The sequence below is a fragment of the Puma concolor genome, chromosome C1 (genome assembly GCF_028749965.1).
Source record: "Puma concolor isolate L17-30 chromosome C1, mPumCon1.1.hap2, whole genome shotgun sequence".
NCBI lineage: Eukaryota > Metazoa > Chordata > Mammalia > Carnivora > Felidae > Puma > Puma concolor.
Genome location: NC_141674.1, coordinates 161,205,009 through 161,220,299, shown reverse-complemented (window position 1 = coordinate 161,220,299; position 15,291 = coordinate 161,205,009). Strand labels below are relative to the sequence as shown.

At 37.7% G+C, this 15,291-nt stretch overlaps 1 protein-coding gene across 6 annotated transcripts in view; it reads right to left on the bottom strand.

Annotated features, from left to right (window-relative positions):
• The window catches only part of DCAF17 (DDB1 and CUL4 associated factor 17), a 48,850-nt gene that overhangs the window by 21,212 nt on the left and 12,347 nt on the right, over window positions 1–15,291 (bottom strand). For all 6 annotated transcript variants that reach the window (XR_015255302.1, XM_086718882.1, XM_086718883.1 and 3 more), the window contains exons 7-10: window positions 15,061–15,165; window positions 14,657–14,762; window positions 6,750–6,892; window positions 3,315–3,424 (exon numbers count right to left, since the gene is read on the bottom strand). Coding sequence is in view for 5 of the 6 variants with exons in the window: in XM_086718882.1 (XP_086575008.1) it covers window positions 3,315–3,424; window positions 6,750–6,892; window positions 14,657–14,762; window positions 15,061–15,165 (464 nt within the window). In the remaining variant the exon portion in view is untranslated. The remainder of the gene's footprint in view (window positions 1–3,314; window positions 3,425–6,749; window positions 6,893–14,656; window positions 14,763–15,060; window positions 15,166–15,291) is intronic.

Sequence of the window (15,291 nt, the reverse complement as noted above, 5' to 3'; positions counted from 1 at the left end):
CATGTCTGATCACTTAAGTGTCCAGAAACTCCTTCAAATTCAGAGATTTTGTTAGACAGAAAAACCTGTGACAACAGGTACTCCTGAGGTAGGTAATGAAGCAGCTTCCTCAGGCTTAAGCCATCTTTCAAACTGGCTTACTGAAAGTTACTCTTAAAGAACCTTATCTTTGTTGTCCTGCAACAACTCTTTAATGTTTCAGTTTTAACAATGGCATTATACTAGATATTGGCATTTTTTACTTCTGAATCTATCATGAGATATTAATGACCAATACTCAGAGTTAATTCTATGACAGATTGGATTTGGGGCACCTGGGGTTGCTCAGTCAGTTAAGTGTCTGACTCTTAATTTTGGCTCAGGTCACGGTCTCACAGTTTGTGAGTTTGAGACCCATGTCGGGCTCTGTGCTTCGGATTCTCCCTCCTTCTCTCCCCTCTCTCTCTCTGCCCTTCTGCCTCTCGTCCACACACACACACACACACACACACACACACACACACACACAGTCCCTCTCTCTCTCCCTCCCTCCCTTCCTCCTCCCTCTGGCCCTCCCTGGCTCTCTCTTTCTCTCAAAATAAATAAATAAACATTAAAATTAAAAAAAGGGAGAGACTCGATTAGCAACTAAGCCTAAACTAAGAGGTTTCATAAAAGAGTAATATTTGAAAACTGCAATTTACTTAACACTTTTTTTTTTTGTAGGATTATATTTAAAGATTTGGGTTTTCTGAGTGCAAATGGCCTTATGGATCAAACTTATTAAGCAAGAGAAAATAAAAAAATTTGCTCACCACCCACACAAATCTGTTCACAGCATTAACAAGCGTCAAAAGCACAATGTTATTAAAGCATAAAATCTAGAATGCAAGCAAAAAGAATAGCAGGGAGTAGCAGCCACAGTGGCCGGAGGGAGCCAGGAGGCTTTCTTTGCCAGAGATCAAGAAATCAGATTGTATTTTAAATTACTCAATTCACTATCTTAATTATTTAAAAGTGCCTATCTTTTAGAACCTGCCAAAAGGGCACACACTCTGTGGCTCTTATTTTCTTAAACCCAAAGTACTACTAAAGGTGGGTAGACAGGTGCCTGGGTGGCTCAGTGGGGTAAGTGTCTGACTCTTGATTTCAGCCCAGGTCACAATCTCACCAGTTTGTGAGATGGAGCCCTGCGTCAGCACAGAGCCTGCTTGGGATTCTCTCTGCCCCTTCCCTGCCCCTTCCCTGCTCGTTCACACGCGCACACACATACACACACAAGCACGCACACACGCTTATTCTCTCTCAAAAGAAAGAAACTTTTTTTTTTTAAAAGGTGGGTAGCAACAAACATTAAAAGTATGGTTTAATAAAGCTAAACTACAGATTTTAAGACTTTTTATAAAAGTTCATCATCTTATTTAATTAAGTCCCTTTATCATCTTTATAATCAATCCAGAGAAGTAGATTAATTATCATGAAGCATGAGGAATAAATAAGGCAGACAATACCTTTCTTATTCAACAAACTTACGGAGCACCTACTCTGTGCTAAGCACTATGTTCAAGTGCTGGGGTTCTAAATATTAGCAAAACAGACTCTTTCTCTGTCATTATGGAGTTGCTGATTCTAAAGCTAGATATTTAAACAGATGATCACATAGATAACTAATTAAAATTGCTGTGTTAGAAGAACATGACACAGTGGGTGCAATGAAAATGTGATGGGGGAGCGAATCTAACGAGGGGTCTCAGGGAAGGACTCTGCAAAAAAAGGATATTTAAGCTGGGGCATGAAATATGAATAGAAATGAGGCAGAACAGGGAGGGGAAACACATTCCAGAGGAAACAGCCCCCAGCTTTCTGAAATGACGGCACTGCTGAAGTAAACTGAGTGGGAGGATGATCTTCCAGACCATACTAAGTATGCTGGTCTTTATCTCAGGAACAAGAAGCCATAAGAAGGTTAAAGTAGAATCCATTTAGTTAGGTTTTTGTGTTTGTTAATGTTCCTAAAAATCACTCTCACTGATGAGAAGAAAATAGACTTAAAGAGTGCAAAAATAATTCTTGGAGTCCAGGAGGTAGCCTATTAATATAGTCCAGGCTAATGATGACAATGGTCTGACCAACATGGTGACAATGGCCAAGGGCAGGAAGAGGAGGATTTAGGAAAATTTAGTAATACAACAACAACAAAGGATTCACAGGATATATGGTGCAGGTGTGTGTGTGTATGTATGTGTGTGTGTGTGTATGTAAGGGACAGGGAGGGGGTGAGCAAGAGGGAGAGAGAGAAAGGGAAAGAGAGAGAGAGAGAGATGGGGGGCAATGTACATGAGTATATGTATATGAAAAGTCAAGAGTATATGCATATGATGAAAGAAAGACAAGAAGGTAACAAAGTGTTAAGAATAATTCCAGATTTTTGGCTGAGCTTAGATGAGAAATTTGGGCAAGGATATAAATTTTGGAGTTTTGGTGTACACATGGTCTTTGAAGCCAAAGGAATAGATAGAATCATGCAGAAAGGGAATGAAGAGTGAGAAGAAAATAGGGTCTAAATCCTGAGGACATGTAATAATTAAAGTCTGGAAGACTTCCTCTAGAAGAGGATGACCATGAAAGGACATGAAGAAAGACACATCAAAGAGGGAGGGAAATATTCAGGAGAACTGTGGTGTCGGGGAAGCCAAATGAAGAGTATTTCAAGGAAGGAAAGGTCACCTGGATGTAGATGTGGGTCAACAAAACAAAACAAGGTTCACTTCAAACAACTCCTGCACTAAAGCTATCTTTTACACCAAAAACAATCATCTCTCATTAATCCTAGAGAATTAAAACCTGATGAAGACAAGCCAATCTGAATCTCCTTTTACCCATATATCATCCACCAAAGAATTTATTTAAATGTAATATCTACAAACAGTAATGAGGAGGCTGAAAGAATAAAGTCAGGTTCTCTGAGGAAGCAACCTACAACAAGCTAATTATTTCTGTAATTGGGTCAGCAGTGAGCTGGCAAAAATAAACACGCCAATAAATGCTTCCAAAAGCTACTTTTCGCTTTAAAGCAACTAACGAAAATACTCACTTGAAGGGCACCTGGGTGGCTCAGTTGGTTAAGCATCTGATTCTTGATTTCAGCTCAGGTCATGATCTCAGGGTTCATGAAGTCAAGCTCTGCATCAGGCTCTGCGCTGCTGGTGTGGAGCCTGCTTGGGATTTTCTCTCTCTCTCCCTCTCTCTCTCTGTTCCTCCCCCACTTGTGCTCGCTTGCTCTCTCTCTCAAAATAAATAAGTAAACTTAAAAAAAAATTTAAAAAAATACTCACTTGACCTGATTGGGGCCAACATGTATTATTCTACCAGAAGCATCAGGATGAAAATAGATCCAGTCAGATTCTAGAGAACAACATTCCATTTCTTGGATCCCATTTTTTGCCTAAAGTTGGGGAAAAAATATTGAAAATAAAGATTAAGGGAGAATAAAATAAGTTTTCAAATCTAACATCAATGATAGATCAGTAAATCAAAGCTACAGGGAAAAGAAAATATCAACAGTTGAACTGGGATATGCAGAAGAACTGAATTTGGGCAGTCATACTTGAGAAATCCAGAACATCTGCTCTGTACCATACAGTTTGCCTCACAAATAACAACCTAACAGTAATCCTATCTCAAGCATCTATTTTGTGTCAGACATTGCGGTAGATGTTTTAGAGCCATTTCATTTGATTTTAACAATACTCAAAGCACATGTGACTACCCCCATTTTGATGAGGATAAAATCACAAAGAGGACAAATCATTTGCTCAATGTTTTGCAGCTGCAAAACAGCAGCTCTGACTCCAAAGCCCAAGGACTTTCCATTATATAACTCTGTATAATTATGCACATGCAGTCCCCTACAACTTCTTCTTCCCTTGCCCATCCCTAATAAACTGTCAAAAAGCGTGCGTAGCGCACAAATAAATATGCAACCCAATCTAAAATCTCAGAAACAGGTCACATAATCTTTTTGGATAAGTCAGATGTTAACCTCTAATAATGAGGAAATGGTCTAATAGCCTTTTAGGTCTGCTTAGCCTTTTAGGCAAGGAGAGATTTATTTCATGGCAGGACATTTAGACATTAAAATAAAGAGAAGTTACCTCCGTGATATATGATCACATATGTACATAAATGTTTTACCTTATACAAAGGAGCACTGGGAACTAATACCAGCATGGATACATTAATTTCATTTAATTTCTTTAATTTTTCCAACACAAAATGAAGTGATACCACCTTTCCTATTAGATACTCATATTTTTGAAATATTAACTTACTAATTTCACTAGCATATACTGACAGGATACTATGTCTCAAGTATCACACTAGGTGTTCATACCACACATGAACTAAACATAACCCTTGCCGTCAAAATCTCATTATCAAAAAGGGAGGCAGAAACACAAACAGAACAGAAAAGAATAAGACGGTGTAGAAAACAAAGTGATCAAGCCACACACAGGATATTATCAAGCATTCAACCCAAGTGAGCAGAATTTCAGGATGAAAAAAAGAGCTTGAAGTAAGCCTTAAAGGATGAGTACAAAATGGCTACAAGAGATGGCAAAATCTGAAGCACAAAAATGCTAATCTATACAGCATGTGTGTGCATACACATGAATAAACATTTTAATTCTGGCTCCTAGAAAATATGCATGGTGTCCAGTCATGAGACTAGAGAAGTAGGTGGGGGCTACTTTTTTGAATTCCATGCTTAAAAAAAAAAAAGGAATTTAACACATATTCTGTACTAGTGAATGTTTTAATTTTTAAGGAATTTTTATAAGTATCCTAATAATTTCTAATAGGAATGGTGGTATTATCACATTGTATATACATAAGAAAATCAATGGAATTAAATACCTTGTTTGCTACCACTAAAATTAACATATCCAAGATGGCATTAGCTCCAGATGTCCCTTTAATATCAAACATGCACATACTATACATATCTTTCTTTAGACGATTCTCTTCATTGTAATAACTATAACGTGCAAAAGAAATACTATCTTTTAAATATAAGACAGCATTATTACCAGCTTCTGCAGCTTTTATTATGTGCTTAAATGCTAGATTTTAAAGCTCAGTTTAATAGAAAGCTATGAAACGTTTTCTGAATTCTTCAGTTTGGCTGCATGTGTTTTTGGGTAATCTACTCTTTTGACTGACAGGTGGGGAAGTAAAGGGCATATGCATCCTTAAATTAATGTCCTTACCAGAAAGCTGTCTGGCAAAAGGATTGAAAACTTTCCCTGGATTTGGCAATTAGTTATGAATATGTTGAAATACAGATTTGACTAGATGTTATAATCAGTTATTACAGGACAGTACTTGATAGACATGCTTGGTATAGATGCTGGAAGCCATTTTGTGTGTGTGTGTGTGTGTGTGTGTGTGCGCGCGCGCGCGCATGCACGTGCACACACACACAATAATATATATTATCTGTTCTTATATAAAAAGAATATCTAGAATTGTACAGGGTTTGACAGGATGGAAAAGTTAGGTGAAAGAGGGCTATGACAGGTCCTGGTGGTTGAAGAATGTTCACTGGCTGAGAGGTGAATAATCAAATCACAGACTTGTCATGACAGCCTCTATCTAGAGAGGCCACTGTAAAAGAGGACGTCATTGGAGCTGCCACATGTGACAGGTAAATGAGAAAATGGAAGGGAACAATGTTCCGACAGAAGGAAACTAGAAGACACTACATAGTGTTCCCTGGTGGCGACATCAACAGAAATAGATAACTGGACCCAAGACTATGTTGATCTTCAGTGTGGTGTAAGGAGGCCTGTGACTCTAAAAGCCACTGAATCAAACAGTGACTGATTGAGCACGGTGCTGGAAGAGATAGATATGGAATAAGTGGAGTCTGCTTCAGAAAAATTAAGTTCATCTCATATATCAGGAGGTTCCAGAAATAAACTACACTAACTCAGCAATAGAAAACAAAGATGGAACCCCTCTACCCATCATCACTGTGCATTCACTCTTTGGCACTTATCTTAATTACTGTACATTAACAGACTGCATCTTACTTATCTACATGTGTGCTTTAGAGAGCATAAGCAACTTGAAGGAAGGAAGGTGTCCCCAGCCATGCCTGGCCCACATTAGGCACTCTTTAAATTAAATTAAATTAAATTAAATTAAATTAAATTAAATTAAATTATAAATCAATGCCTAAATCATTTTCAAAAAGAAAATAAAAATGAATTCAAGGAGTAGAAATTTCTATTGTCTTACCATGTCTTATCATTTCTTCCTATTCTGCCATAAATAAAGTTCTTGAAAATTCAAAGTGTTTCAGTGCTTACATTGTGACCAACAGAGTTCTAACTGGTTCTGCTCTGGAAAGCAAATAGCAGCAAACCACGAAAAAAACAGAACCAACTACACATTCCACCAGCAAGTTCAGAGGCAGTCTGAACATATTGCAACAATAATTCCCACTATGGAGCTTGGGAGATGTGTTGCACGAGATCCCATGAGAAATCTTTGGTCACTAAGTATTTTCAAATGTTAATGTTTTTAAATTCTTGGTAGTATACACAGGCGTTTGTTATATTCTTTGTATCCTTCTGTACCTAACATTGTTTACAAGTTATTAACACAAACAAAAAGTAATTCTTAGGAATTCTTAATACAAAGTAGAAAATAAAGAATTTCTGATATACATTTACTACTAAAAAGTTTGATCACTCATGGTTTACCAAGGAATTATCTTTCAGGGCACAAATATGGAAAACTCCTTTCTGTTTCTTCTTATTAGGTGTGATGATATAGTGCCAAGGATGGCCTCCAATCTGGAAAGCATTCTCCAGGGAGGACACCTCAAAGAGCAGTGGTGGTGAGTCTGTAGAGATGGGCAAAAGGAATTTATTAGTTTCTCTGTTCTGGTAGCCTTGGAACATTCATGATGCATGCATCATCTATGAACTTTCATTAACGAGAAATTACTACATTTAAGAAATAAGATATAATCAGGAAAGAGCTGAATGCTAAGAAAAGAGAAAGCTGGTAGGCAACAAATGTTATGCAAGAAGTCAACTTTATGTTACATGAGCAGTCTTAAGATTTCCAGTATATAAGTGATATTAGTCATAATGAATGTAACCACTTAGGACAGGTCCTGTCACAGTGGTAGCTTTATTAAAGGATGGCGACTAATACTAGTATTATCTTTAGATAAGTTAACTAGTTTAGACATCTGTTTCCAGGGCATGTGTGACCTGCAGCTGAGTGGAGATAAAAAAGTGGACCGAAGGTGCTTATGATAGCAAAAAGTGACAAAGTACACCTAATAAAAACAGCACCATTTACTAGACATCTATGTATACGATTCTGAGTTAAACACAATTTCCAACTCTCATAAAAATCCTACAACATAATTAGGTCTAATAATTTCCTTCAGATGTGAGGAAGAGATCTTCCATATTCCAGACTAACAGGTTATACTTAGCAAATTTTATACGAGCAGTCTTAAGATTTCCAGTACATAAGTGATATTAGTCATAATGAATGTAACCACTTAGGACAGGTCCTGTCACAGTGGTAGCTTTATTAAAGGATGGCGACTAATACTAGTATTATCTTTAGATAAGTTAACTAGTTTAGATAAATCTAGCCATTCACTGTCTTGTAGAGACTAACACCATAAAAGAAATATCTGTTGGTGCTTTTTAGTTAGAATGTCTATTATGAAAAAGCTAAGAGGGGTGCCTGGGTGGCTCAGTTGGTTGAGAATCTGACTCTTGATATTAGCTCAGGTCATTAGTTGTCTTTAGGTCAACTAATTTTAAGTAGAGCAAAACATGCACTCTTACACAAGTGTGTAAGTGGAAGGTACTACAGCTTTAGAATATCCCAAACATTCTGTTTCGGCAAGTGGTTACTTGGGACTCTTTCTTTACCCTTTTGCTTTTAGTATTTAATCTTTGGTTATGAGGCCAACACTGCCAGTAAAGGGGCTTGCCTTAGGAAGACCCATTCACTCAAGAGCCCTAAGTTACATATATAAGTGTGTGCTTTGGGTTGCCAGGGTGGCTCAGTCGCTTAAGCTTCCAACTCTTGATTTTGGCTCAGGTCATGATCTCATCGTTTTGTGAGATCAAGCCCTGTGTTGGGCTCTGAGCTGACAGCAGGGAATCTGCTTGGGATTTTCTTTCTCCCCCCCCGCTCTCTGCCCTTCCCTTGCTTGTGTTCTCTTTCTCAAAATAAATAAATAATGTTAAAAAAAAAAAAAAGAAGTGTGTGCTTTATTAGGCCTCTTCATAAGACACTTTACTACTGGGTCCTATATATAGGAGAAAAATAATGAAAAGTGAATTCACAAACTGACAGTGCTGAGGAAGACACAGGTATAAACATATCAAATATATTTAAAGTGCTTTTTTTTAAAAAGCTTTTAGGAAGAAAGTAATATTCTTAATATATAAAGAAGTCTTCTTAATGAGGAAAGAATGAACCCAACAGAAAACTCAGCTAAAAATGTTAGATAAATTATGAAAGAAGTACAAACATCATATGTGATAATACAGTAGCTATGAAATGATGGTGGATGACAAAAAATTATAAAAAAGAAAAAATATAATTGGAGTTTGAATTTGGGGCTAAAATTTTAAGTAGGTATGTTATAGAGAATATAAAATAGGTATTAACACTAGAAGAAAATCAATGCAAAAAGATACACTTAAAAAGAAATACTTTTCTCAGCAGTTGCTAAAAATGGCCCCAGAGTAGCAGTGGGACTCTGCTAATCACAATTCTGATGGGTCCCCAGTAACCTGAAATTTTGATCTCTAATACTATTTTCAACTAGAGTCCTAGAAGTTCTCAGAGAGTAGCTGACTCTATGTCTTGTCATGAGGAAATTTTAAGATCCTTCTGAACCATCTAGTTGTTGTGGTAAAGGATATTTATAGGATGGCAGGGTAGTATTAAAAGAATAACAGAGTCAGCAAAAGGGGTTCCTACTTGCTAGACTGTGAAAAGAGAGGCATGAAAAAGAAAATAATAATAATGATTACAATGCTTTGAGTCTGTGAAAGGTCAAGCAATACTTCAGAGTTTTAATGTAAATTGTACAAAATGTTGTATTGTTTAGAAAAGAATAGCTATAGTAGGATTTTTCTGTAATTTTAAAATATAGGGAATATATCAGGGAAATGCAAATCAAAACCTCACACCTGTTAGAATGTCTATTATGAAAAAGATAAGAGGGGTGCCTGGGTGGCTCAGTTGGTTGAGAATCTGACTCTTGATTTTAGCTCAGGTCATGATCCCAGGGTTGTGGGATTGAGCCCTGCATCAGGCTCTGTGCTGAGTGTGGAGCCTGCTTAAGATACTCTCTCTCCCTCTCTCTCTCTCCCCCTGCCACCCCTCTCCCCGACTCACACTCTAAAATTAAAAAATAACAAGATAAGAAACAATAGCAGTTGGAGAGGATGTAACGAAAAGGGAACTCTTGTGCATTGTTGCTGGGAATGTAAATTGGTGCAGCCACTAAGGAAAACAGCACGGAGGTTCCTCAAAAAATTAAAAATAGAACTACCATATGATCCAGCAATTCCACTACTGGTTATTTACCCAAAGAAAATAAAATCACTAATTTGAAAAGATATATGCACCCCTATGTTCATTGGGGCATTATTTATAGGAGTTCCTAGAGACAGAAAACAGACTGATGGTTATCATAGGGGAAGGGAGTCAACTATACGGTGAAAGTAGGAACTAGATTTACTGCAGTGGTCACTTTGTAGTGTACACAAAAATTTAAAATTTTTTTTTTTTTTTTTTTTAGGTGAAAGCAGAGTTTATTGAAGATATAGAGCAAACAGATACAAATGGACTGTCCAGGAGACTGAGAGAGGAAAGAAGCACGAGTCTCATCACTGCTTGGGGTCTGGGTTTTTTTATTGAGGATGGCAGTCTCATGTCCGTGTCCTCTCAGGCATCCAAGAAATGGTTAGAACAAAGATGAGGGCTCAGGTTCTCTTCCTAGGAGCCAGGGGGTCTTGGTGTGGAGACGTCTAGCTCTAGTGGCCTGCAATGCACATATGACAGTTTCGTCCAGTCATTCTCACCTGGGCCTTCCTTAGATGTCATTTATTCTAGAGCGTCATCAACTCCTCGTCCCTTACAAGAAGGGCTTAGGCTGTTTTCATTATAAGGCATGTGTGAAGTGGGGTAGAGATGCAGGTCCTAGCAGGAAGAGAAGCCAGAAAAGAAGCAAAGGGGAAAAAACCCAGCTTTTTCTCTCATGGCATCCCCTTCAGTTTCCCTGTCTCATTCCCTGCTATGGGATTTTTATCGTCCTTATTCTTAAGGGGTGTTGAAGGGTGAAGGTCTCATCTCCTGTAGCTTCTTCAGGCTGAAAGGGATTGCAGGTCCTACCTAATGGGAGGCATAAAAATCCTGAGCTATCTCACTAAAGGAAGGGCTCCTAGTTGCAGATATTTTTGAGTTGGAGGCATGTGTGAGGTCTCATCATAAGAATAGGATGTTTCCTACAGTCATCATTGAGATAATTTGTCTGACATCTTTACGCAGAGCATGTAGCAACAATAGTCCCCATAATAAAAAAGACTAGCATAATTACTATCATAGCTAGTAGAAGAAGTGTTTTCCACCAAGACTATCCATGTCCGCTAAACCAGGAAGAAACCCACTCACTGAGAGAATGAGAAGAGTCAGACATTGCTTTAATTTGTGTGTGCATGTCTGCTAAAACTTTTGATAGAGATTAGAGTCATCTGGGATATATACATAACATTTAGTCTCAATATTAGCCTAAGTGTCTTCTTGAGCTGTAGTCAGGATATCAAGGCTTTGGAGGGCCACCTTTTGAATTTGTGGGTGACAGCATGTTGGGTTTGGCTAAAGGTGGCTACCATATGCTTGACTACAGTCTCTATTTGTAATTTTACAGGTATAGAGGTGGCTTCTGGGACAAATACGGCTAAGGAACAAAACCATCAAGAATTCCTCTTTGCCTGACGTCTGGCCTTAATAATATTCTAACTATGAGGAATCACTGGCAAGTACACCTGACACTAATCTAATGCTATACATCAACTTTATCTCAATAAAATACAGGTAGCTAATCTTATATATTTCTTCTGTTAAATAAATGTTTGCTTTAACATTTACATGTTAAATGAAAATACAAGGTACGGAACAGAGTATACAATATACTACATTTGGTGTAAGAAAGAAGGTAGCATTTATTTATTTAAAAAAAAAATTTTTAACGTTTATTTATTTTTGAGACAGAGACAGAGCATGAACGGGGGAGCGGCAGAGAGAGGGAGACACAGAATCGGAAGCAGCCTCCAGGCTCCGGGCCGTCAGCCCAGAGCCCGACGCGGCGCTCGAACTCACGGACCGCAAGATTGTGACCTGAGCTGAAGGTGGACGCTTAACCGACTGAGCCACCCAGGCGCCCCAAGAAGGTAACATTTAAAGAATACATATGCATGTTTGCTTATTTAAAAAAAAAAATTTTTTTTTTTACATTTATTTATTTTTGAGAGACAGAGCACAAGCGGGGGAGGGGCGGAGGGAGAGGGGGACACAGAGTCCCAAGCAGGCTCCAGGCTCCGAGCTGTCAGCACAGAGACTGACACGGGGCTCGAACCCACAAACCATGAGATCACGACCTGAGCTGAAGTCGATGCTTACCTGACTGAGCCACCCAGGCGCCCCTGCATGTTTGCTTATTTTTATGAAAAGAAACAACAGAGGGATAACCTAGAAACTAAAAACAATGATTACTTATAGGGGCAGGGTGGAATTGCGGGAGGGAAGTAACAGAATGGAAGGACTTTTATGGATGGCAGCAAAGTTTCTCAGACTATATCTTTTTATATAGTTTTGACCATTAAAACATACACATTTTACAACTTCAAGAATAAAGTCAAAAGGGAAAAAATAAACCTAAAATTGAAAAACTAAAACAAATGAACCTAATTACATAAAATTGGTAACCTAATGACACAGAAAAATAATTTCAAGCAATCTTTGAACACATTACTCTGATAGTACACTTATTGGGCTGTACACTAAGGACAAAAGGACCTGCAGAGAAATCTTAACCTTCACACTGTACTTTAGTTTTCAGTAGTAGCATTGATATGGCAATTTTAAGATTATCACATATATATTATAGGATAAAGTTTCCCTAGGAATCAAGAAGTTCAGTGGGAGCCAAAAGAAATACAAATATAAAATCAAAGAAGAATTGGGGCTCCTGGGTGGCTCAGTCGGTTAGGGGTCCAACTTCGGCTCAGGTCATGATCTCACAGCTCATGAGTTCGAGCCCCGCACTGGGTTCTGTGGTGACAGCTCAGAGCCTGGAGCCTTCTTCAGATTCTGTGTCTCCCTCTCTCTCTGTCCCTCCTCCACGTGCATTCTGTGTCTGTCTTTCTCTCTCTCTCTCTCTCTCTCTCTCTCTCAAAAAAAAAAAAAAGTTAAAAAAATCAAAGAACAATTAAATTTAGAAATACGAGAATGAACTAAAAGGTTTTTGTTTTAATATATTTCCCAGCTCTGTTCACCAAAAATAAAGACACCCAGCTGCATTGAGCACAACTAGATCTTGGTCTATGTTTTGGGTTGAAATGTGCCCCTCAAAAAGATATGTCGAACCCCTAACCCCTGGTATTGGTGAATATGACTTTATTTGGAAACAGGGTCTTTGCAGAGATCATGCTGGATAAGGGTGGGTCCTAAAACCCATGACTGGTGTTCTTATAAGGAGAGAGAGAGATTTGAAGACAACAGAGTGAAGAAGGCCCATGTGAAGACAGGCAGAGAGGGCAGCAATGCTGCCACAAACCAAGAAATGCCAAGGATTGTCAGCAACAACTAGAAGCCAGAAGAAGCAAGGAAGGATTCTTTCCTAGAGCCTTCAGAGGACCTGAGGTGGTCTCTGTCAGTGCTTTAATTTCAGACTTCTAGCCTCCAAAACTGTAAGAGATTAAATTTCTGTTGCTTAAAGCTATCAGTTTGTGGTGTTACAGCAGTCCTAGGACACTAACACAGTCAATGAGGGTGTTCTCTCCTTGTCACATCGAGGACAAGGAAAGTAAAAGGTAAACCTAGGATACATTATTGTTCCAGAAGAGCAAGGGAATTCCCCAAGACTCTTGGGGTATGTCAAAATGGAGTTCTCACTGGCCAAATTTGGGGCAATTTGAACATCATGAAGAATAATGACTGTAACTATATAATTTTGGATAGATGAAAATCCATGAGTCCACTGTGATTATATATGTGTGCTGACCTCTAAAATATTTTGCCACCTTGGACGTGACTATTAACACCAAATCCTTGCTTGAATACTGATACTTAAAGAGAAAGAGTTAAGTATTTACCTTGACTTTTTAGGAGGAATTACAGTTCATCCCTAGGTGATGAGTGGAAGTTTTTATTTACAGAAAAATGTCAGTTATTAAAGGTAGAAGGAATGACAGAATCTTTTCAAATGGCCATTCTGCCACCCACAATGACATAATTGATTCAAGCATTACTAGTTATCTGTAATCACAGAAAATTAAAAACAACCTAAATGTCCAAAGCAGTGAACTGGCTCAACAAATTCAAAGTTCATCCATAGAATGATACACAGGTCAAGTTCTTAAAACTTCAAGGATCTGTGTGTGTGGGTATACATGCATACACATGGAACCACATTTTGGTGAAGGTAATGTAGGCACCACATTCAAAAAGTATCACAAGATACATAATGAAAAATAAGTCTTCCTTTCATCTGTATCCCTCAGAGGAAACTACTGTTTATCAGGTTTTTGTGTGTCCTTCCATATATTCCAAGCAAATCTAAAAAGTATATGCTCATGTGTACATTTTAAACATGTGAATACAAATTCTTTATACAAATGAAGCTTTTTATGTACAGTTTTACACTCCTTTTTATCATTTATTAATATATATGTTGGGAATTGCTCTGCAACAATACAAAAAAATTCTTTCTTTGTAACACTTAAATTTATGATACGGCCAAACAATGAAATGATATTAGTGTCACCTATCAATTATACATTGTTTCTAACCACTTGCTATTAGAAATAATGTTACACTTGTACATTTGTCATTTTTGTACACATATGAATGTATCTGGTATAAATTCCTAGACATGGAATTGTTCAAGGAGTATATATATTTAAAACTTTGCTGCATATTGACAAACTATCCTCCACAAATGACTCCAACAATAAATGACTATAGTTTTATATAGTTTTATATTCTTATATACTTCTATACTATACTTTAAACAACCCCATTAGTAACTTTTTGATAGCTGAAAACCTGAAAAGATGTATCTTAGGATAATTTTAATTTACATTTCTCTTCTCAGTGATGTTGGGCTTTGCCTTCTGCTAGTTAAATGCCAAGCAAGACTCAGTATCACTAGGTGTTCAGTTCAATGAAAAACTGATAGATTTTGTCAATACCTATTCAGTAGCAAGGAATAAGCTATATAGAAGTAAAATGAATTGAGTTTATAATTAAATTATGAGAACTGGATGATTACAATAAATAACTATTTATATGACCACTTATTTTTTAAGGTGAAAAAAATGCTACATAGTAGCCATACCTGTGATTTTAATATTACAAGGAATGCCAAAAGGAGCCTCTCCTACAGTTCCAGCAGTCCCACCCCATCTGCATGCACACCCTAAGTCAAGTTTCTGTTGCATGAACTAAAAACAAAACAAAACAAACAAAAACGGTGGCTTTAGCACCCACTTATTTGCTGTCTGGAGAGAGAAAATATTAAATTCACATGTATCTGACAGAGAAAATGTCTTTATTTAAAGGGCCTTTCTATTTATCCTCCCACCCTCTTTTAAAGGTTACTTTGTCTTTCTGCATTTGCACAGTTTTGTAGAGTTGAAATCTACACAAGTGCCTTACTCTAAAGCATCTCATTAAAAAAAAAATCATACCTCAGTCCAAAATTCAAGTTATTATAATATGGCAAATTTCAGGCTTCTGTACCTGTTCAATGATGGCTTGGAAGCTATAGAGTCTGACCAGTCCTGAGCTGTACATCACAATCAGTATCCCATGAGACAAGGTAGCATCTGTAACGTTCCCGAAAATCTGAGGGGAAAGGTAGATATCACCTGAGAAAAGACCAGAAGGCCAATCCTCTTGAGTGTTCACAGTGGTTTGTGCTTTGCTTAATATTCAGGTCACCACGACATCACTGCCGCCTAGTATTATAAC